Below are 24668 nucleotides of genomic sequence, written 5' to 3' on the forward strand. Positions count from 1 at the left end.
AAGTAGCTTTTCTTAAAAAGAAAGCCCAGTTTATTAATGCTGAGAGTTAGAATAGAGATGTAAAATTTAGACCAGAGATGGTATGTGTTTATTTTTCATTATGGAGCTTTCAATCATTCACGAAAGTAGAACTCCAAAGTAGCCACTGCCCAGCTTCAACAGTTAAGATTTGGGCAGTCTTGTTTCATTTATTCCTTTCCCACCCCCACCCCCCTTTTTTCCCCTAGACTGTTTAAAATTATGGACCTCTTGTCATTCTGTCTCGTATATACCTCAGAACTTACTTTAAATAAAACAACCACTGTAATGTTATCACACCTGACAAAACTAACAGTAATTAAGAAAACGAATTCACCGAAGTCCCAAAGGGGTCCATGGTACAGGACAGATGACAAACCACTGCAAATCTTGCCACTTAATATTGTGCACTTTTGGGCATTGGCTTCTCAAGTCCTTGCAAGCTGATTTCCCTACTCCCCTTATTCCCACCTTCCTCCCCAGCACCACCACCCCCTACCCCAGTTCCTTAGGTGTGGTAAGCATCTATCTACAGGTTCAGATTTCTTGGAATTAAAGTGGATTCTAGCCTAACCAAAAAAGATGACTGATTTTTTTATCAATATAGATTTTTAGTGTATCTTATTCTTCACTGCACAGCATTTTATCTTCTTTTTTTTTAACTAATTAATTTATTTTGGCTGCGCCAGGCCTTAGTTGCAGCACGCAGGATCTTCTTTGAGGCATGAGGGATCTTTAGTTGCGGCGTGCAGACTTCTTAGTTGCGGCATGCGAGCTTCTTAGTAGTGGTATGTGGGCTTCTTAGTAGTGGCATGCATGTGGTATCTAGTTCCCTGACCAGGGATCGAACCCGGGCCCCCTGCACTGGGAGCGTGGAGTCTTACCTGCTGGACTGCCAGGGAAGTCCATATCTTCATATTTTGAGTGCTCACTCTTCTTTCACTTACTATTTGGCCCAAAAAAAAAAAAATTTTTTTTTAACATATGGAGGTGTCAGGTAGTCAGAGGAGGCTGCTCTGTAATCAGTGGATGGATGAGATGAAAAACTTTCTTGTAACAGTTGAGAGATTGTCTTCCAGTTCAGCCTAGAGATATAATTTTTAGGTCAGTTTATCATGTCTTCTGCTAACTGATTACTCAAAGAGTTTTTTCCAAAACTGGAAGAAACACTATTAAATGCAGGGCTTCGTAAACATTTTTTCCCCCACTTACTAATAAGATTTCATCTTTTTCAAAACTTTTTCTTAATGTGCTTTAGTAGGAGGGATGGTTTTTATCATAAGGCAGAGGATTCTAGAGGGGCATGGAACATGTTTTTATTTTTCGTTTTGAAGTACTTATGGAGTCATGGAAGTTGCAAAGATAGGACACAAAGGGCCTGTATACTCTCCATCCATTTTCCCCCAGTGGTTACATCTCATTTTATCACACGTATGGATTTATGTAACCATTACTGCAGTGAAGATACAGAACTATGCCATCACTACAAATTACCCCCTGCCCCCAGTACCTCTTTATCTCCCATCCACCATCCCTAACCTATGGCAGCCACTAATTTGTTCTCAATTTTTATAATTTTAGTTTGCAAAGATTATATAACTGGACTCATAGAGTATATCATATTTTGAGATTGGCCTTTTTTCACTCAGCGTAATGTCCCTGAAATCCATCCAAGTAGTCATGTGTGTCAATAGTTCATTCTGAATGTTTTTAAAGTTGAAATAAGTGCCTTATTAACTCACTATACCAAAACAGTCCACCCTAAACTACCCAACCTCAAGTTTAAAGAGGGCTATGAATTTTTAAAAAGGCCTGTAAGTTTTGTGGGTATTTTACAATGTTAAGTATAATATAGATAATTATAATAAATATATAAATCATATTCGCATTGTAAAATTATCATTAAAATGTAACTAGTCTCTTTAAAGTAGATTCTGTGTTTGACTTAAATATACAAAGCTTATAGACATTAAGTTTACAAAGCTTAAATAGTATAAGACTAGGGTTCATTGGTTACCCAGTTTTGTAAATGATTTTTCATTTAAACAGTCAGAATTTGGGTGAGCCGTTCTTTTTGCTTTCCTGAAATAATTTCACATTTATAGAAAATTACAAGAGTAGTACAGAGAACCTTTATATATCCCATTTATTTAACTTTTAGCATTTTTGACATTATCATTATACATTCTTTCCATCTATTTATACATGCATGTATATATAAATTTTAATTTTTTGGAACTATTTGGGCTTAGGTTGCATATGTCATGACCCTTTATCCTTAAATATGTCAGTATATAATTCTACAGAATAAGGATGTTCCCTTAACACAACTCCATCACAGTTGACAAATTCAGGAAATTTAACGTTGATGGAATATTTTTATCTAATATAGCTCATATACCAGTTTTATCAATTATTTTCTCTTTCTCGCTCTTCTTTTTTTTTTCCTCCAGAACAGAACAGAATCCAGTTCAGGGATGGATGTTAGTTGTCTTTTCTCTTTAATTTTCTCTGATCTGGAACAGTTCTTCAGGCTTTGTCGTTTATGACATCAGTAGTTTTGGAGAATACAGGCTGGTTATTTTCTAGAATGTTCCTCATGGTTCCCCATGATTAGTTTCATGTTACATCCCTGATTGGAATACCGCAGGAGTGATGTTCTGTCCTTCTCAGGGAATTAAATCTAAAATGTGTCCATCAGGGCTTCCCTGGTGGTGCAGTGGTTGAGAGTCTGCCTGCCGATGCAGGGGACACGGGTTCGTGCCCCGGTCCGGGAAGATCCCACATGCCGCGGAGCGGCTGGGCCAGTGAGCCATGGCCGCTGAGCCTGCGCGTCCGGAGCGTGTGCTCCGCAACGGGAGAGGCCACAACAGTGAGAGGCCCACGTACCGCAAAAAAAAAAACAAAATTAAAAATAAAATGTGTCCATCAGCATTTCATTAGTGGTATTAATTTTGATCACTCAGTGAAGATATTGGTTCGATTTCTCCATTATGTGGTTACTGTCTTTACCATTACAAGTCATAAGCAGTCTTGGGTAGACACTTTGAGACCATGCAAATATCCTGCTCCATCAAACTGGGACCCCAAGATTTACTGATTCTTGTTCTTGAATCAGAGCAAGAGCAAGAATCAGTAAATCTTATTTTGAGGGTTCGAAGTAAATGAGAGTCAATCTTTCTAAATTACCTTGGCTTGAAAATTCACCTTGAATTTGGAAACACTTATTTACTTACATTTTTTAGGACTTTGATCTGTATGCATTGCATATAATAATTGCTAGTGTCTTTTAACTTAAAAATGTTTCTTAAACTTTTGGGTTTATTTTTAATCCTTTGCTGCCCCCTGCAGGTCTATGAATATAAATCTTTGGAGCAAGGTAAGTATTCGTAATATTGCAAATCATAACATGGTATATAAAAAGCAAAAGTTATAATAGCTTCATATATTTGTCATGTATCATTATAAATTAAGTGAATTTAGAATCTTCAAGTTGGTCATTTTAGTTTTAAAACTGCTTTCCTGGAGCATGAAATTTATTATTGAAGCGATCCTTTACTTTGTCCTAAATTCTTCATAAGGTTTTCAACTTTTCCAAAAAACAACTGTTAACGTTATTGCAGTAACCATACAGATTTAATAATTATTTTTAAAAATATATGCATGTGTGTATATGTTTGTGTATCTACATGTATATGTATATATGAATGATATACAAATAAATTTTAAACTGTTATCTTTTTAAGAAGTTAACTGCTTTTATGCAGGAAGTACAATGATCCTTATGCTGAATTACAAGAATATTTGTAGCTTAATAAAATCAGAATGCACATTATTGATTGGAATTCCCAATTTAAATAATTTTTAAAATCTTATTTTCATTCAGTTCTGTTTTTAGTATTAAACTGCCATTCAAACTATATAGTCAGTTATAATATATGGTTGAGATATTTATATTTAGAACTAATTTTTTGACTAGAAAGATTTTTCATTGGTTTATTAAATGTGTCTTTGTTCAAAATGTGGTGTTAAATTTGGCTATCATGTCTGATGTATGGCTACAGCTTCTGGTAGAATTTATTGTCTACCTTCTACGCATGTCTGTGTTGGTTAAAAAACAGTTTGTAGGGTAAGGATTGTTTTGTTTTGCTTTGCTTTTGAACAGTTTCTACCTTAACCTTTGAATTGCTATTAACAGTAGCATGATTTTATGGTGGAGTGAAGTGGGGTATGGTCAGTTTTGCCTTATTTTCCATATTAGAAAATAAATAGTTGAAGAAGCTGCTGTAGTTTGAGTTGTTAATACTTATGGTATGTGCTGGGCACTATTTAAAGAACAAATAAGTTCAATCGTAGTATACACATGAGGTAATTCAGAATTCCTAACTCATATCACTTCAGAAAACTATGTTCCTTTCTTATTATCTTCTGCCCGTGGATATATAGTCAAGTACTGTGATCAAAAGTTAGATGTCAGTACTGTATGTAGGTTTTGTAATCGTTTTCATCATAAAATATATATTTGAATTTTTTAAATTGAAATTTTTGGGCAGAATTAATGTTGATGAGTAAGTCTTTAGTTTTTGTGTATTCGGTTGATAAGAATCAATGAGAACAAACATGTTAGAACTTTCAACCCCCTTTTGTTTTAATGCCATTAAAATGACTGGGAAAATGTTGAAAAACTTAAAAAAAAAGTTATTTAGTGGTTCAGGGAATTTTACTTTCTTATTTCTGTAAAACTACACTTAAAAGGAGGAAACTGGACCAATTTCAACAAGACCAAAAACAATACAATGACAAATAACATTGGTTGATAATTTCTATAAGATATTTCCTGTTATAACAGTTTATTTAAAACAGTATATAAAAGATCAGTTTAGAGGCTTTCTTAGTGACATTTCATGAAACATTGCAGTTTTCCTTCAACATGGATTTGTTTTGTTTTTGTTTTTAAAAGACAAGCCTATTATTTAAAAACGAAACAATCTCCTTGGCAGGTGGGGATGGTGTTGAATTACTATGATACAGAATAACACCTTACTGGGGAGAGGCTTTATTATTTCAAGAATTCAATTTCAGATTGTATTTGTTCTTGTTTGCTTCTCTTGCTGCAATGCACGCATTTCCTGTCTTACCAGATAACAGAACTGTTGTACAAGGATGGACGTTATTGCCAGGAGCCTCCAGGACCAACGGGTAGCGTTTCAATTTCGATGATTGTAACTTATCCACAAATCCATTCTTCTGTGTAATGATGGACTAGAAGGATTACAGCAGTAAACATTTTCTTTTTGAAAGTGAAATTTGAAAACATTTGGTTATAAATCTTTATATTGATAACCACAACATTTTGAGATCTGTGAGGTGTTTGGTTTTATCATAATTGTTTTTTTAAAGGGAGGGTTGGGAGGGCTTTTTTTTTTAGATATTGAGGAAATGCTTCTTATAGAATCAATCAAAATAGGCTTAAAAATTAGGAATCCTTAGTGTTTATGTGATTTTAATGTTTTGCCAGTATAATCAAACATATAAAATAGTAAAGCGGTCTTATAGATTTTTCCACTTAAATATAATTTATTACCTAAAATATATTATTTGACATTTAATGATTTTTGTTTTCACATAATAAAGCCTAGAATATATGGGTTTCTGTAAGAAGGTACCCTTCTTGAAAGTTCGTATTTTTCTATCCTAGGTATTAACACATGGCCCTATACATTTTATGCTTGAATGCATAGGAAAATTACTGTTGTTACAAAGCATCTTTGTTAATCTCGGTTTTTCATTGGCTAATAGGCAGCTCTCCACAGGATTACTGTATCTGCTTATTAAAATTATTTAACTTTCTATACTCAACATTTAACAGTCCTCTCTAATTTTATGTTTCCCTACTAAGTATTGCCCACCAAAAAATTAGTATAGAAATGTGTACAAGGCATTTATTTATTCTCACTATTTGTGATTTGGACAGGAAAGGGGTAAGGCCTTGGGCAGGACAACTTCTGTCACAGAGTGGTGGAAAAAAATAGATTGAAGTAAGATTCAGTACTGAAAAGCTGTCACTCGGTCTGAAAATAATTAATATTCCTTTCACTCACCAGTTAGATATGTGCTCCCAAACCACATAATCTCTATGCCTCAGTGATCATTGTTGCCATTTCAGAGCCTCTCATCAGGGTGACATCTCACACCAAAATGATTTCTTATAAATTAATCTTGATAACATGACAGTCTCAGTAATTTTAGTGGAATGCTTTCTCTTGTTTTTTTTCCACAGAAGCTGTTGGCTATTTTCTTTATAACTTGATTGACAGCATGAGTGACTCAGAGGTACAGGCCAAGGAGGAGCATTTGAGACAATACTTCCATCAGCTGATGGAGATGGTACCATTTCATTTTTTGCTATATAATGCCTGTCCTGCCTGACATGTATCTATTAGATTTGAAATTGCTGCTTTTAAGTACAACCAGACCACTTCTCAATGACATAGACGAGTTGGAGACTTAAATTATGTCTGAGATAATTTCTGTTAGACAAATCTCAGTTTGGTTGTCTAAAACTCAGTTGTTTTTTCTCCTCCCTTCCCTTTGCACAGAATGTAAAAATTCCTGAAAATATCTACAGAGGCATTCGTAATCTGCTGGATAGCTACCATGTTCCTGAATTGATTAAGGTGTGTGTGAAACAGTAATCAACTTTTTAAAATGCTTAATTTATATATAAAAGCATGTTAAAATTTTATTTAAATATGTTGCTTTTGGCCAAAAGTTTATTTAAATGACAACCTTTAAAACAAGGCTTTTCATTGATTGTTGGTAAATGCTGTTTATATATTGAAGAACGTGTTTAAAGTATTTATTACAGTGGTTATAAAGCATGAACAGAATTTCTGCAAAATTTTGGAAGATGGAAAAATAACAGTGAAATGAAATGAAATTTCCAAAATTTGCTTTTGACATTTGCTAATATATTTTACACGTTTTCTGATTCTAATTTAAATCCCAATTTTAGGATGTTAATATGTTGGTTGAAAGAGAGAAGACAGACTCTCGAAAAGTAAGTAGGCTTTTTGAGTAGATTCTACATGCTATAGTAACCACATTTAATGAGAGTTCTAGACTGTGTCCTTATAAAACCAGTGGTTCCTAACATTTTTGTAATCAGTGTACCTCTAAGAAGTTGGTAAAAGCTATTTCAGAAAAATCAGCATATCTCAAAAAAATCGGCATATCTGAGAAATTTGCATATAATCTCAGGGGCTTTATAAACCCCTGGAGTCCATCCCCAGATCCCCAGATTAATATCCATGATAGCATTTATGACATTTAGGAAAGGTCAGTTTAAAGGGAAGAGTGACAAAGGGTGCATTTTCTTTGTAGGAAATTTCTTTCCTTCTTTTTTCTTTCCATTTCTGTAGACTACGCAGCCTACATCATCTGATTTGGAGTCTAAACTTGAAAAACTAAAAGCTGAAAATCAACCTATAGGAGATGTCCTGAAGCAACTCATATTAATGCTGTGTTCAGAAGAGGTAACTTATAACTATTTCAAATACGCTATTAAGGTAAAAAGAAATTCTTTATAGATAAAAGTAAGCAAAGCCAAATATAATATTTATGATTTTTACAATTAATTATTATACATCATGTCTGTGAAGAATGCAATTAAATGAAAGGTTAGCTAATTTCAGCTACACCTTGAATGGCATGTTTTCCAGTTACTGTAGTTTGTTTACAATAACCTGCAAAGTGAATGATAGTAACAGCCATGATAGGTTTATCATACATGCCAAATGTCCTTTCAAGCCATGGCTCCGGTCTCTTATATCTAGATTGTCAAGCAACTGATACATGCAGTCGTCATTTGCAAGTCAAATATTACTGGGTTGTTAATGCAGGGATTGAAATTCCATTTTCCTGCTGGAAAAAAGTCTTTCTGAGATAAAGGGTCTCTTGCCTTTTTTCAGCAGGCGTCCAGCTGTACTTTGTGTTCATTTTAGTGTGCGTCTGCAATTTGTGGTATATCACTAGACTTTTTCGGTTTTTAGTTCAGTATCATTTGGTCTTATGCCTGTGTTTCTAGGGGAACAGAAATAACAGCTGACTTTAAGGTTATAACATGGTACTATTAAATTCTAAAATATTTCCTTAACATTACTCGGATATTGACTAGACTGTGAGGAACGTTGCAGTGATAGACATTTCTGTGCCTGGAAATTGGACGGTGAGTAAGGGCTCACTTGGTACATATTTAATCTGGAAGTCTTTTTTTTATAATACAGTACCCAAACCTTAAAACATCAAATTTGGCATAGTGGCCTGTTTTGCAGTGTAGATAACATTTTAAACCCCACATATATATATATCTTTTCCTGCTTTTTAAAAGGCAAATAAAAATACCAGGGAGCAAGGTGAAGTTAATACCATGAATCCATTTCTTTTCAGGGAGCAAGGTGAAGTTAATAACATGAATCCATTTATTTTAAAAGTACTATTAACTTTTTTTACACTCTGAACATTGAAACTAGAAATTTTATTTTATTTTTATATTAATTTCTTATTTCTTTTTCACTTCCATCCTTTATTTTAGAACATGCATAAAGCTCTTGAATTGAAAGCAAAATATGAATCAGATATGGTTATCGGTGGCTATGCCTCTTTAATAAATTTGTGCTGTCGACATGATAATGCAGAAGAGGCATTGAACCTGAAACGAGAATTGTGAGTACCCTGGCACTGAAACAAATCATCAGCATGTATGCTGATATACAGTCCTTGATGGATCATGTAGATTGACTACTACTCTCATACAATGTGAATTTAAAAAATTCTCTTTTGTGTTTTTGAAATTTCATACTATAAGACTCTTTGATTAATTATGGCTTGTTTTCAGCAAGGAGTCTTTGTTTAAGTATGATAAGACGTTCTATTCCTTAAAGCCAAAGTTTTTTTCCTCTTGATTATACAACTGCATATGACAACAGTGGTGATGGTAACTATTTTATAAAGCTTGTTAAATATTCCACTTTCTGTACTGTAGGGTAAACAAAATTCTGTCCATTTCTAAGGTATCTTTGGTTTCCCATCCTGATACATTTGCCAAATAAAAATATGTCTTTCAGGGGTATTTCAGTATTCATGACAAAGTTAGAATCACCTTAAGTGCCATGAAGCAAAAGAGTTCCTTATTAGTGTCATTTGCAGATGGAAAGATGCAATATATATGTAGTGTTAGATTTTTACTTCGTCACTTTGAATATAATTACATGTGGATTTGTATATGGCTTCAAAAATAAACCTTAACTAAATTGTAGACGCCAATGTTAATAACAGTTCAGATTCTGATGAGTTTTTGAAAAGTGATCAAGTAGATATTGCAGTCCTTTTAACAGTTAAACAACTTCTAACATAATATAAATATGGCTTTAATTTTTAGTGACCGTTTAGATTCTTCTGCTGTCCTTGATACCAGCAAGTATGTAAGACTTGTAAAAGTATTGGGAAAACATGGCAAGCTCCAAGGTAAGCGTCAGCACATAAAGGAAACATGTGATGCAAGTATCTTGCCACTGGAATAACATGTGAATTGATATTAATGGTATATCATGTCTTGCAAAGTGCTTGAACACTTTGCAAAATTTGCATGTGAATCCAGCCAGAGCTGCATGGACAGTGTAGGCCATTAGTTTTAATGGATTGGCAAGCTTGTCATTTACATTTGCACAGCTCAGTGCTTTTTGCATTTCTGCAGCTAGTTTTTATTAGCATTGCTGTTTGGATTGAGTTTGAAGATCATGACTTATGGCACAATTTGCCTATATGCCTGCACTAATGGCTTTGTTTTCGCTTAAGAACATTAGAAGGCTGAACATAAAACCTATAAATATAACCTTTATTCAAGAATATGAATTTTGCAGGAGTCTTTGTCTTCACTTTTAATAACATTAACAAAATGTGTACTTTAATAAGGTTTTACATAGAAGTTTGCGGGGAGAGCCTAGCCGATTATATTGTTGATGTATATACTCTAATTTTCTCGTAGTTGAGATAATGCTAAACGTAATGTAATTACACTTGATAATTTTTTATTACTGTTTGCTTGTTTCTTTCTCATTGGGCTTTATTTTGAAACTCTTTTTTTAACCTCCCTCTCTTTTATTCCTAGAGAAGATTTTTAAAAAAATCTCTATAGTCAAAAATGTGGAGAAAATATTTGATTTGAACATTGAATTTTTTCCTAGGAAGCCTTTCTAACACAAAATTCTTTATGAAGATTAGACTGCTTTTTAAAAATCATTTTCTGTAAAGCGGTCAAAACATTTTTTCTGTGCAATAATTAAGAACAACATTATAAAAATGAACTTATTCCATATCCTAAAATGTTTGTTTCTGCCTTCCTAATGAAGCTTAATGAATCTAATGTATTAACATGCAGTCTTTTGGAAAGCTTTCATTGGCTCTGCTTGGCTAATTAGTATCGACATAGCAAACAGGCCCTATCGGTATCAGACCATTAGTCTGGCTGTATATACAGTGTAAACACATCTTTATTATCTGGCCTCCTGACAAGCCATCTGCTGAAGAAACAATGGTGTGATTTAGCAGATGTTAGCTCTGAACGATAAAAGCATCCATTTAGGAGGATCTTACAGCTATAGGGCAGACAGTACAGGGTTATGTGGTGCAGAGTGGGCACACAGTCCCTATCTATAATTTGTAGTCAAAGTTGCAGGGAAATGATAAAACCATGCTATTGTGGATTTATAATTGTAGTCTCGTTTAGAAATGCAAGTAGTAATTAACTTGAAATCGGCATTATACACTAGAATTTACATTCCTGCTGGGCTTGAAATGCTGTTTTAATAGCAGTTTGTTTTCCCTACATGAAATTACCTAAGGGTCTTTTGTGCTACTTCATTGTAGATGCTATTAACATTCTAAGGGAGATGAAAGAGAAGGATGTTCTTATCAAAGATGCAACAGTCTTGTCCTTTTTCCACATCCTAAATGGCGCAGCTTTAAGAGGTGAAACTGAAACAGTAAAACAGTTGCATGAAGCCATCGTGACTCTAGGGTTAGCGAAACCATCTACTACCTTAAGTTCCCCATTGGTCACCCTATATCTGGAAAAGTAAGTTAATTGAATTTTCAATTTTAAATGTTGGCATTGAAAGAATGAATCTAATCATTTGGGAATTATACTTTGTAAATTCTCTGTAGTGCTGTGGAAGCCTTGGAGGTTATTCACCACAGAATAAGAGGACTTCTGTGGAGTAGGTGACCTATAAAATCACCAGCCGCCCTGTGGTCCTGTGGATTACTTCTCAATGGAATGATCTATGGTGATTTTTTTTGTATGGGGCATGTGATGATAGTACATGAAGCCAAATCTAGTTTTTCCCAGTTTTGAGCCTTATAAGTGTTAATTATTAATAAATATAAGAAAGAAGGATTCTCTGGGGCTTTTGATTATGCTTCATGACTGTTATTCAGGTAATGATGTGGCAGCGTCTCTTCATTGCTCCTTTCCTCCATGTAGTATTTTAATTGCATGTACCAATACAGTAGTTATTCTGGCTTCGATAAATATTGTAGAAGATGTCTCTGTGTCTTGTGGGAAGAAGATGAATTTTGTTAATAGGGTGAGATTTACTGAATTTGAAAATTTTTACATTTGGAATGTTTATGTTGGTGCCCAATTTAAGGTATTTTTTCCAGTGCAAATCATAAAGTCAACCTACTCTCTTGTAATGAGTGAAACATTTTAGTAAGATGATAAAGTGTCCTTTATTCTTTTCCTTTTGTGTTTGTTTTTCTTTTCCATTTTAAAAAATTTCTCAGATCTTACCTCTTTGTCATCTCTTCCATGGCTTAATGCAATTTTTAATCTGCTTATTTTGTGATTGTGATTTTCTAATTTTAGTTTGGATGTTGCCGTATCAGTGTCAGGAGAAAAGTAAAAGATAAATCTTAACGGTTCTCATATTCTTCCCACATTTCTGGTAGTTTTTCTTTATTTATTAGGGGGTATAATTAATTGAATATAATGAATGATTTAGTATTGAATTTAAAATGTGGAATAAAAACATCTCTTTTAACTAACTCTTTTTAGGAAATATGTGTACACACACATATATATATGCACACACATACATGCACATAAATGTTTTATGAAATAATTTCTTTGCCATCAATCAAAAAATAGTTTATCAGCTTAATATGATTTGGCTAAATCTTAACCTCCACAATCTCAGCATTACATCTTTTTAAAGAAATAGTGATTCAAACAATTATTGTGTTATTGAGTTCTCATGTTCACAGCCTACTTTATATAGAAATCCTATAATTAATATGCTTCCTCCTAGAATTTTTTTGATTGTTTAAAAGACCCGTCTCTGCAAATTGCATGTGGAGCTCTGCATAGGGATTTGAAAGAAATGGGCCCAGTGCCCAGAAGAATTAGGCCCTCCTCCACCACTGGGCAAAAATAAAATAATTAACAATGAAAATGAGGCCATGGTAGAAAAAGTATCTTACAAATAGAAATACTTTGAAGACAGAGGAGATACAAAAGTTTTCCAGAAGAGGTCTGCAGATGGGGCTCATGAACCAAGGAGAACTTCCCCCAAGGGAAAATGGAAATAGCATGGGATTCAGATGTTAATGTGGAGCATACTCTGTGCTTCAGATTTTACTGTACAGTCAGAGATTTGTGTGTCTCAGTAAAATCTGACTGTCCCTGTTAATTGGGCTCGAGAAATCTAAATTAGTTTCTTTTATGATTTTTTTTTTTTACTACTTTCAGATACAAAGAGAAATTACCTTCTATTTTTATTTGCCTGAATTTGTTTTTGTTTTTTGCTATCTTTGCTTTGCAGAGGCAGTTTCCATGACAAGATCTTCAGTTTCATCTGTCATGATAAAAAGGTTTTGTTGACTCTTTTAGAGTCAGGAGAATAATTAAAAGGAGATAAAGGAAATTTCATGTTTAGCAGAAAACAGTAGTAGCACTCCTGGTGGGGGCTAAGTTGGAGGAAAACATTGACTTTGCAACTTATTTTCAATTGTGTTTTCCCAACTGATGGAAGATAGCTAATTAATTCAGAATCATGACAAGTGCAGTACTAGGATTAACTATGCTAGCCTGCCCAAAAGTCTACATGTATTTGATTTGATTAAATATGTTTAATCTTCAATAATATCAGGTAATTGGCCTCAGCAGGTATGAACTCATCTGGAGAATGAGGCTTTTATTCAAACTTGAGGTAGAATTATGAGAAACATTTCAGAACACTTTACAAAATCTTCATCCTTTCAAAGGCAAGCATCTTTTTGGAAAGTCATTGCAAAGACTCTGAAGAAGGCTGTCACTTACAAATTGTAATTCTAGAACAAATTTGCGAGGTTGAGTTCCTTAGAAAGATGATCTTTAAGATTCAATAGATATTAATTTTGGACTGACTTTTCCAGCATTGGATAAAACACAGGAGAAATTTAATATTGTATCAGTTTGTTACTTGGATATTGTTTTAAAAGTTTTACAGTTATGAAAAATAATACATTTTGTTTTTATTCATTTGCCAAAGGAAATCCAAAATAACAGGTTTGCAAAATTTTGAAGAACTTGTTAAACTAATCTGATTTGTATTATCAAAATAATACTTGCACTGAAAAGAAGTATGCTGATTTCAACAAAATTTTCATGTGTTTCATTTACACTGGGACTGTTCTGTAAGTCACATGTCTACATGTAGTCCACATGAATGTTAAACATTTTCCTTTGTAACTACTTAAAAAAATTTTTTTTAATTGAAATCATGCCTGATCCAGAAAGATGACCTGGATCCTCCATATTAAGGAAGAAAGAAATGCTTTAAAATAGGTTAAAAGAGCTTTTGATTAGTCTTTATGCTATGATAAAGGAAATAAAATTAATGAAATTTGGGCCATTAGTTTTGTTTTTTTTTTTTGCGTTACGCGGGCATCTCACTGTTGTGGCCTCTCCCGTTGCGGAGCAGTAGCTCCGGATGCACAGGCTCAGCGGCCATGGCTCACGGGCCTAGCCGCTCCACGGCATGTGGGATCTTCCCAGACTGGGGCATGAACCCGTGTCCCCTGCATCGGCAAGCGGACGCTCAACCACTGCGCCACCAGGGAAGCCCTTAGTTTTTAAAGCATAAAAATTTGTATGATGCAGTTTCAGATTCACTTGTATAGCTGATCCATTTTGGTTTCATTTCATATGAAAAATATCTGAAGCTGTTTAACTGGATTATTTAGTGCAAATGATCAAAGAATCTTTAATTTCTGCTTTCCATTTAGGATTTTTCTGTGCTGATTTGTGCTATAATCTGTATATACCCACATGCATTTCATTTAAGTGAATCATGGACTTTGTCCATATAATCCTCCCAGAACTCTTGCTAAATTAATCTTGAGTTCTTCATAAAGGTCACAATTTCTGTAAGATGAACCTATACCAATACGTTTTAAAACTTACTGTAACACTTCAATATGTTGCAGAAGTGGGAAATACACTTTTTATAATGCTGGTTATTCTGTCATATATACTCCCCTTTAATTTTGGCATCTTCATTTGTACTGGATACTTTTATTATTTGTGGGAATGCTCGCCTTCTAGAGTAAAACTCTTTATGTGCTGAAAGGAAATTAAGGAGGTTTGGCTCTTTTACTCCATTATTGCAATTAAGAATTTAGCATCATCAGTGCCAAAGGACAAAAGTGGTTCATTTGCCCTAGGGGGACAGGACAGTGATAAGATGATTTTTCGTCAAGGATCATTGGGTCGTAATTAAGTTACATTCATGGCTATTGCTTTTTGAAGGATGATTGGTAAATGACAGGCTTCATGTGCTTAGTACGGACAGTGTTCAGTAGGGTTTTTTCTCCCTCTGTCAGAAAATCCTGTTGAGCCTGATAATGTAAATGTGGCATTTTATTCTGAACAAAAGAGCAGGGAAATGAGCTATCTTGTCTAATCATTCAGTTGTTTAACACCGACTTCCAGTTTAGACTCAATTGGCTGGAAAGCACTTGACATGTGAAGTTAGTGCTGTTCCGAAAGCATGTTTGAGTAAATTTGAAAGTAAGTGACAGCTAAATTGTACCTAGGGAAATTACAAAGCCTTCAACACAGTTAATTTTTTTGGGAGGATTAGTTGTAATTGCAACACTAGTCTCCTTGAAGATTCCGCATTTATAGATGATGAACAGAAAAAGAAACATTTAGCTCTTTCAAGGGCTGGTTCTCTTCACAGAATAATTTTTGTGAAGTCGATGGTTTCTCCTGAATTGATTTCTTTCCACACTGAACATCTGCTTAAGATTTATAGAATAGTCAGTTTTTAGAGTGTTAAGGTGTTTTTTGTTTCCCCCTCCCTTGTTTTGAACTTTTTTCTCCCCTAAAGCCCCTCTTTTCTCCAGTGATTTCAGATTTTGAGAGCTTTTCAGTCAGTAAGCTCTTTAGGTAAATCGCCACTTCACTAACACTTTATGCATAATGTTGAAGCACTTTATTCCAATTAAAAAATTAATATTTGTCATTTAAAATTTTGATTAAATTGGAAGTTATTTGCTATAGGTAAGGAGACTAAGTTTAAAGCTACCAGTAGGTAGATAGTTGTCACTGGTTGTTCTTGTTCAAGATTGTATGAAACACATTTGTGATTTTTACAGTTATATATAAAGGAATTTGAGTTAGGAGGACTTTGTTTTCTGGTACCTTTAAGTAGATAGTTTTATGATCAGCCTCATATAAATGTTATGTCCAGGGTTTGTTTTTCTGTCAGTGACATAAAGCATACTTTCATTTCATAATAAGGACTAACACAAGAGGTAACATCAGATTTGCCATGTTCTTATTGGACTCAGTCTATTATATATATGTGTGTTCTTAAAATTTAGAATTATAGAATCTTCCTTTCCACTGTTCTGTTTTTATTTCATAGGCTCCCAGAATTTTGATAAAGGCTATGTTGAGTTAATTTACATCAATCAAAAATATTTTAAAAAGATTGATTACTTTTTATTAGCATGTATAGTTTTATTTATGAAAATCACTTTATGTATATCATTGAAATACTTTGGGAGGGTGTCTAGTCGTTGAAAATATCACAGTGGATTTTTCTTAGAGATAATAGTATGTTAATAGAGTTGATTTTCACTTAGTATTATTTGAGGTTTGTGAAAGCAGTGGCTAAATTTTTATCAGGATTGGACTTTTAAAAATTTGTGACCCGTTTGTATATAAAGCTTTAGTAATTATGCGTGTATACTGAAATAAGCATGGAGTAAGTTTTGAATCCAGAATTAATGTTTTCAACAAGATTTCTTCAAAAGATTATTATTTTAGAGTAGAGTTTTAAATCAGTTCTAGTGTTTTAAAGTGTACAAAGGAAATCACAGAATCATTTTAGGTCACAGAAACTAGAAATACACTGATTGATAAAGTCTTCCCCCACATTTTGGGTATAAGGCAGTTTCCACCTTTTCCCATTTGATATTTTACTGCACTTACTGATTTCATCCAGCCTAATAAAAGTGGTATTTTCATGTGATGATTTTTTCTGCTGGTGTGAAACATTTGAGATGATGAACCTAACAAGCTCAAGTTCATAGAACCTTGCGTTAGAGTATTAGAACTGGGAGGGAACCCAAAGGTCCTTGAGTTCAACTGTTGTGATAATCTGCTTTCATCACCACTTCTAGAAATGTGTCACACTGCTGTAGCCAAGCTGCATGTAGTACTTATCAATTGGGATTGAAATTCAAAAGTCCTGTGCGTATACAACTATTTTCACAGTAATGTGAATTTTATATACTTTCTCATATTTTTCATTTCCCTCACCCAAAGTTTTCAAGCTTTAATAGGAAAGATTAATGATGACATCAAATCATACGAGGAGTGGACATTTTTATCTCTTTAAAGTGACGTGATCCAACCAAACACAAGTCAGAATGTAGATAATAAGGACTGAAAAGAAACGACTAGACCTTAGTTCATTTCTATCATCAGTAAGCACACTTTGTACAAAATGTTTCACTATAGATTTCTAATTCATTTTGTTGGCAACCTGGGGTCAGTGACATTGTTACTTAAAATTACTAACAAATATATATGAATTATTTCCATTTTGCTATACTTGTCTTTTCTGTTGTTGTTCTGAGCATGTATAATCTTCAGAAGCATATATTTGGAGACCAAAGACTATTAACATGTCTCTTTGATTGACAGAACAATTATTCACTCATTTATTGATAGCTTTGACCTAATGTAGGGAAAATACAATTGAGACAATATTATCCTAGTTTGGAAATTGATCTGAAAAAGCAAATTATACTGCTTTTTAAAAATCAGTGTGTGTTAGTTTTTCTCTTAAATATTTTGGTAGTTTTCCATTAAATGGAATTGTAAAAAGGTAATAACTTGTATCTGAAGCAAGGGAAAATACTGATTATATAAAGCTTTATATCATATGTGGTAGCATTTCTCTTGTATGACAGTAATCTAGCCTGCAGCATCTACTTGCAGTTTTGAAATTAACCTGTAATTTAGTCTTCACCCCAAATGACAAAAATTCAAATGACTCTGTGGGGTGCCGGAAGATGCACTGTAAACAGGGCTTAGTAAGGGGATAAGGTGGAGTTCCGTCAGGATAGGCTCATTTTCACTGTGTCAGTATTGTAGTAAAATTAATGCTTCTTCATGATACTTTACTTTTTAGTACAGTTTAAAACCTTAATCTAGATAAAATGGTAATTCAATCTAGGGCAACATAACATTTGTATAATGAACCAAAATGTTAGGGCTTCAATGGAAAATTTTAAAAGGCTTTCTTCCTTTTGAAAACTGTTGCACATGTGAGAGAAATGTGTTTTCTCCACAAAGATTGTCACTGTTATCGCTACTTGTACTTTGGTCCATGTCTCTAACCATGCTTTTTTTAATACATTTCATACTTTCTTTTCAAAAATCTTTAATTTCTTATTCCATATTACACCACCTTATTAGGTTAAACAAACAACATTGCTTTTAATAGAGCATAATGTATAATTAGATGTACTCAACTGAAAGGGGGGAGAGTCCAGGGACCTGATGACAGTGCCTTTCTCTGTTTACCTGGTGGCCTTAGGCTAATCAGTCAATCTCTAGATGCCTTAATTTCCTCATCTATTTAAAAATAAAGGAAGGTGGCAAGTAGAATTGGATCACATAATCTCTACAGCTTTTTCACGGTCTTAATAATTTCTCATACTGTCATTTTCCAAGGGAAATAGTAGGTTTTGAGGACACACAAGAATGTGTTTCCACACTCGTATTTAATAAACTGACTTAATGAAAATATCTTTTTATTTTAATTAATTAACCACATAAGAGAAGCTTCGATTTTATAATTGGAAATAATTTTTAAAAGCTTACCCTCTTATGAAAAGCTTTTAAAGAGTTCTAGAATTCACCAACCCTAAGAATATCCTAGGTTTAGCAACAGTAAGTTTCTATATGTATGAATCCTAAAGTTACTTCTTCCTGGGATTTCCTTGTGGCACATGGTTAGGAATCCTCCTGCTAATGCAGGGGACATGGGTTTGAGCCCTGGTCCGGGAAGGTCCCACATACTGCGGAGCACCTAAGCCCGTGCGCCACAACTACTGAAGCCCGAGTGCCTAGAGCCTGTGCTCCGCAACAAGAGAAGCCACAGCAATGAGAAGCCCACGCACTGCAACGAAGAGTAGCCCCTGCTCACCACAACAAGAGAAAGCCCACGCGCAGCGACAAAGACCCAACGCACCCAAAAGTAAATTAAAAAAAAAAAAGTTAGTTCCTCCTTATCTGGAGAGGCAGCAGTATGAAACATATGATGAGAAAGGTGAAAGTGCTTGAAAAGTTCTTGATGACTGTTGATGGACATTTAATAAAGTTTCCCAAATCTGGAATTATTGAGGACCATAAACACAAAGTAGTTGGAAAAAATATTTGACAGTAGTCCTTGTTTTTAGAATAATGCATTCTTATAGCAATTTATATATAATCTGAGAGAATGCCTTCATCTTTTGGACTTTTTAATAAGTACCATTTAGCAAGCAAAATAATAAAAGTTGAAGCAGGGAAAACAGGGAACCACTAATGATGTCTGTACTCTGAACATTGATTTTTATATAAGGATTGTTTCTTGTATTTTTTTTTTCCAATTTGGCTTCGTGGTATTCTACCTTAAATAAAACTCACTCGTGTACCTTTTGACTGGTCATTGTATAGCTCTCAAATTAATTAGATATATTTTATTCATTGTTAATATTTTGATGTTTCCAAGGGATGACTTACCTACTGCTCTTGAAGTCACGATTGACTGCTATAAAAAGTATAAAATACTACCAAGGATTCATGATGTCCTATGTAAACTGATAGAGAAAGGCGAGACTGATCTGATTCAGAAAGGTTAGTCACCTTCTAATTCGTTAGTGTTGTTAGTTTTCTTTTTTCCCCTCTTGCTTATTTAATCTTAATGTGTTGCTGTGAAGAGAGAATTTAACAGGAAGGCAAGCACATCCAGAGAAACTTTGTTACACTTCTGAGTTGAAAAATATCAGGTATATTTTTAACATTATAAATGAACTTGATTTTAGTAACTTCATTTTGAAAAGTCACCCCTCTTGTTTTTTTTGTGTGTGTGTGTGTGGTACGCGGGCCTCTCACTGTTGTGGCCTCTCCCGTTGCGGAGCACAGGCTCCGGACACGCAGGCTCAGTGGCCATGGCTCACGGGCCTAGCCGCTCCGTGGCATGTGGGATCTTCCCGGACTGGGGCACGAACCCATGTCCCCTGCACCGGCAGGTGGACTCTCAACCACTGCACCACCAGGGAAGCCCCCCTCTGTTATTTTTTGGTCCGCTTCTTGATGATCTGCCTTTGTGAGATTTTCAGCCTTATCCTCACCAGTTCTCTTTGAAGCTAGTCACAGGTACTTAATGTCATAAATGTATGCTGTTACATAAGGAATGTGACAGAAAATTGGTTGATTTAGCTATAACCTTTAAGTTATTCTAAATATTTGTTTTAAAGTTTTCTTGTATTTGTTCAGAACTCTTCAAGTGATATAGTGTTAGTCTATATTTTGTCTTCTAATATATTTTCTTCTTTCCTCTCTAGCAATGGACTTTGTGAGCCAAGAACAAGGTGAAATGACTATGCTGTATGATCTCTTCTTTGCCTTCCTACAAACAGGAAATTACAAAGAGGCCAAGAAGATCATTGAGGTATGATTTTAACTCCAGTATTCTAATTGTACAGCTATTTAGACTCTTAATTAGAATATGTTTACAAATTTTAACCTTTAATTACACATGTTCTGATTCATGTTAATATAATTCAGTCTCAATAATGTGGGGTGAGAGGGAGAGACTCGGCCAGCTTCTTTATTGTATATAATTACAGTTCAGAAAAGGCAGCCTGGTTGTATATTGAATTTGTTTCTTCACTTTGTTAAATTCACTGTTATATATCAAAATGATATTGGCATATTAAATCTTGGATTGTGGAACAATTAAATTAAACTGGCATTCCTGTGTGTAAATTTGCTAATCCTCTTTGCCAAGGAATTCTTTGTTCTTAAAAGCAGTGGAATTTAATTTGCTGCAGACCATGCTCAGATTTATTTGTAATGCTTGTCTATAAGTTAATCAGCCAAACAAGTGCTGTCTGCAGGTGTTTGGCATTTAATTTAAAATTTCTTCTTTTTTTTTCACTATGGTAAGCAGCTTACGGGAAATGGTAGGTGACAAACCTGGGCTATTTAGGATTAGTATATTTTATCTAGGCTTGATTGAAATTTTGCTTACTGAAATTGATAAGTCAAAGGGCAACGATAAAGTCTGTCCAAATTGTGATTAATTTCACTATTAAACAATTCTGTATCTCCTAAAAAAATCATTTCAGAGAAGATGGACCCATCGCCTTAAGAAATATTACTTTTAATATGAGTAAAATAAACTTGTGAATACATCAGTAATCATTTTTCTCTCAGATATACTTTACTGTTACTCCATGTCTTTTCCCAAAATTGCCCATGGTGGACGAGACATAAAGGTGGTGTTTGGCCTCCTTGTTTTTATGTTGATGACTGCTTATAATGGATTTGAAAATAGAGGCACACATCCCAGAAAATTATTAGTTTCTCTTGACATTTTTCGAAGAAAAGTCTAGTATGAAAAAGGACTGTGAAATTAATTCAGAACTTTCTTATATTTCTATCTGTCTTTAACTCAATCTGTCCTCCTGTCGGAGGGAAGTGTGGAGTATGCTGTCTTGGACAGGTGCTTCTATAGCTCGAGTAGTTCATTTGTATTTTCTAGAAAATGATATAAATTCTCTCATCGAAGGTGCACAGTGTATGTATGTGAAAATGAGAGAAGCTGTCTGCCTGTTGAGTTCTGTACTCTGTATGCATGTTATCAGTATTAGTAAGGCACTGATCAGAGCAGAAATAAAGCTCAGGTATTCAGATAATAGTGATTAGAGGTTCTACAGCAGGAAATCATGTGGCTCTCTTTGTGTAATAAGCAAGACATAATAGGAAGCACAAAAGGCATGAGTGGGTTCTCCTTCTGTCATCTACTTGCTAGTGTGATAATAAATAAGTTACTAAACCTTTCTAAGCTTCCTCATCTCTAAAAGGAAATATAGTATCTTTCTTTAAGATTCAATCACATAATGTATGTAAAGCAGCTTGCATGTTTCCTGGATTATGGTAGTAATCAATATTATTAATTCTCTTTGCCCCTTAAAGGTAGAGATTGTGTTTTCTTCATCCCACATAATTCACAGTATGATGCTTAGCATAAGGTGCATGTTTGTCACATGACTAGGCGAGAGGAGGCTGCATCTTAATTACTTTAAAGCTTTGCCAATGTACAACATCATTGAGTGTAATCATTTAGGAATGGCTGTCTACTGATGACACAGTTTTTATAGTGAATGTGTATTGCTTAAAGGATACAGAATAGCTTTACAGAATCCCTCTGCAGTACCCTAGGGTAGAACAGCAGGGTGTGCAATATATGGAATACTGAAGCACGTTTTTAGGGTTTTTTTTGTTTTTTTTAATGGTTAGTTGGAATTGAATTAAAGTGGGAACTTGATTTTTTTACTATTAAAATTCAAGACCTGGAGTTCTCTCTTGTGGTTTTCTAAGGATTATTGGAAATATTAAAAGTAATGAAAATTAATAAACTAGGGCTGTATCACCATATGAAAGAATATTATAAATACTGAGGAACATTTTTATTATTCCCCAAAACACAATAGTGTCTTATTAATGGGTAGATTCACTAGAGTTGAATTTCCAAAGCAAAATATACAATAAAGCTTCTTTGTATTTGAAACACTGTGGGAGATAAGATAAACCAAGTCATACAAATGGTCTCATTAAGTAAAGAAAGAGACAAGATTCAGTGTATAATATGACCTGTGCTTTTAAAATGAGTTGGTATACATACATATATATAATACGTTTTAACATAGTTTTATATTTTAATTCTACCCATGGATTATTGCAGGAGGGTGGAATTATAGCTGGCATTTTGCTATATACTTTTCTGTATTTTCTGAGTTTTCAGTAATGAGCATATGTATTCTTATTGTATATATACTCAGAGTGTTATTTTCTAGTAAAAGAGAGGGAAAAGTAAATAAGACTTACATCCACCCTCAAGGAGCTAATGTGAGATTAATACGTGAAGATAATGTCTATATAAGACTGAGAAGTGTTGACTGCTGTAAGAAAAATACAAATAGTTCTGAGAGTTCAAGAGAGAAAATTATTCCCAGTGTAGGAAATTAGGTAAGACTTTATTGAGAAAATGGGGTTTAGGGTGTGGCTTGATGGATGTGGTAAGTACTGTTCACGTTTGGGAGTTTGATAGGGTTGGGCAATGTATTAAAGGTATTAGAGGTAGAACAAAGAAGTAGAAAAGGGAAGTCTCTAAGTAGTTCCTTTTTTTTCTCCAGCTTCATTGAGATACAAGTGACATTTAACATTGTATAAGTTTAAGGTGTACAACCTGTTGGTTTGATGTACTTATATATTGCAAAATGATTACCACTGTAGTGTTAGTTAACACCTCCATTACCTCATGTAATTACCATTTCTTTTTTGTGGTGAGAACATTTAAGATCTACTCTTAGCATCTTTCAAGTATATGAGTGTGTATGTGTGTGTGTGTGTATGTGTGTACGTGCACGCTGTATTGTTAAGTATAACTGCCATGTTGTACGTTAGATCCCCAGTACCTGTTCGTCTTAGAAGTGGAAGTTTGTACCATTTGACCAACATCTCCCCGTTTCTCCCCACCCCAAGACGCTGGCAACCACCATTCTATGCACTGTTTTTTTGGAGTTCAGCTTTTTTAGATTTCACATGTAAGGGATATCATACAGTCTTTCCATTATTCTGTCTGACTTATTTTCCTTAGCATAATGCTTTCATGGTATATCTTCTTTGTTGCAAATGGCAGAATTTCTTTCTTTCTCATGGCTGAATAGTGTGTGTGGTGTGTGTGTGCGCGTGTGTGTATGACTTGCAAATATTTTCTCTCATTTCATGGGTTGCCTTTTAATTTTGTTGATTGTTTCTCTTGCTGTACAGAAGCTTTTTAGTTTGATGTAGTCCCACTTATTTATTTTTGCTTTTTTCACTTATGGTTTTGTGTCTTATCCAAAAAATTGTTGCCAAGACCAGTATCAGGGAGCTTTTCCCCTGTGTTTTGTTCTGGGAGATTTATGGTTTCAGGCTTTATGTTAAAGTCTTTAATCCATTGCAAGTTAATTTTTGTAAGTGGTGAAAGATAGGGGTTTAATTTTATTCTACTGCATGTGATTATCTAGTTTTCCCAATACCATTTATTAAAGAGACTATGCTTTTCCTGTTGAGTATTCTTGGCTCCCTTGTCAAATATTAGTTGACTATATATGTGAAGGTTTATTTCTGATTCTGTTCCATTGGTCTTTGCTTCTGTTTTTATTCCAGTACCGTTCTGTTTGATTATTATAGCTTTGTAGTGTAGTTTTAGGAAGTGTGATGCCTCCAGCTTTGTTCTTTTTCAGGGCTGTTTTGGCTATTTGTGATCTTTTGTGGTTCCATACAAATTTTAGGATTGTTTTTTCTATTTCTGTGAAAAATGCCATTCAGAATTTTGATAGGGATTTCACTGATTCTATAGATAGCTTTGGATAGTATAGACATTTTAACAATATTAATTCTTCTGATCCATGAACACGGGGTATTTTTTCATTTATTTATGTCTTCAGTTTCTTTCATCAAAGTCTTACAGTTTTCAGTGTACAGATCTTTCACAACCTTGGTTAAATTTATTCCTAGGTTGTTTTTTTTTAATCATTTTGCTCATCTTGTGAATGGTATTTTATTTTTTTCAGATATTCTGCTAGTGGATAGAAATGAAACTGATTTCTATATGTTGATTTTGTATCCTGCAGCTTTACTGAATCCGTTGATTAGTTCTAATAGTTTTTTGGTGGAGTCTTTAGGATTTTCTGCATATAATATCTTGTCATCTGCAAACAAAGTTTTATTTCTTTCTGATTTCTTAAATAGTTCTTTCATCCTGGGGTATAGG

The 24668-nt window shown here is 34.2% G+C and overlaps 1 protein-coding gene across 2 annotated transcripts in view; it reads left to right on the forward strand.

Moving 5' to 3' along the window:
* The window catches only part of LRPPRC (leucine rich pentatricopeptide repeat containing), a 104420-nt gene that overhangs the window by 41348 nt on the left and 38404 nt on the right, over nucleotides 1-24668 (forward strand). For both annotated transcript variants that reach the window (XM_033419163.2, XM_004265006.4), the window contains exons 15-25: nucleotides 3370-3397; nucleotides 5160-5217; nucleotides 6299-6405; nucleotides 6618-6695; nucleotides 7034-7078; nucleotides 7440-7553; nucleotides 8612-8742; nucleotides 9458-9543; nucleotides 10945-11152; nucleotides 19353-19477; nucleotides 20188-20294. In XM_033419163.2, coding sequence (XP_033275054.1) covers nucleotides 3370-3397; nucleotides 5160-5217; nucleotides 6299-6405; nucleotides 6618-6695; nucleotides 7034-7078; nucleotides 7440-7553; nucleotides 8612-8742; nucleotides 9458-9543; nucleotides 10945-11152; nucleotides 19353-19477; nucleotides 20188-20294 — 1087 coding nt within the window. The remainder of the gene's footprint in view (nucleotides 1-3369; nucleotides 3398-5159; nucleotides 5218-6298; nucleotides 6406-6617; nucleotides 6696-7033; nucleotides 7079-7439; nucleotides 7554-8611; nucleotides 8743-9457; nucleotides 9544-10944; nucleotides 11153-19352; nucleotides 19478-20187; nucleotides 20295-24668) is intronic.

The sequence above is a fragment of the Orcinus orca genome, chromosome 13 (assembly GCF_937001465.1).
Source record: "Orcinus orca chromosome 13, mOrcOrc1.1, whole genome shotgun sequence".
NCBI lineage: Eukaryota > Metazoa > Chordata > Mammalia > Artiodactyla > Delphinidae > Orcinus > Orcinus orca.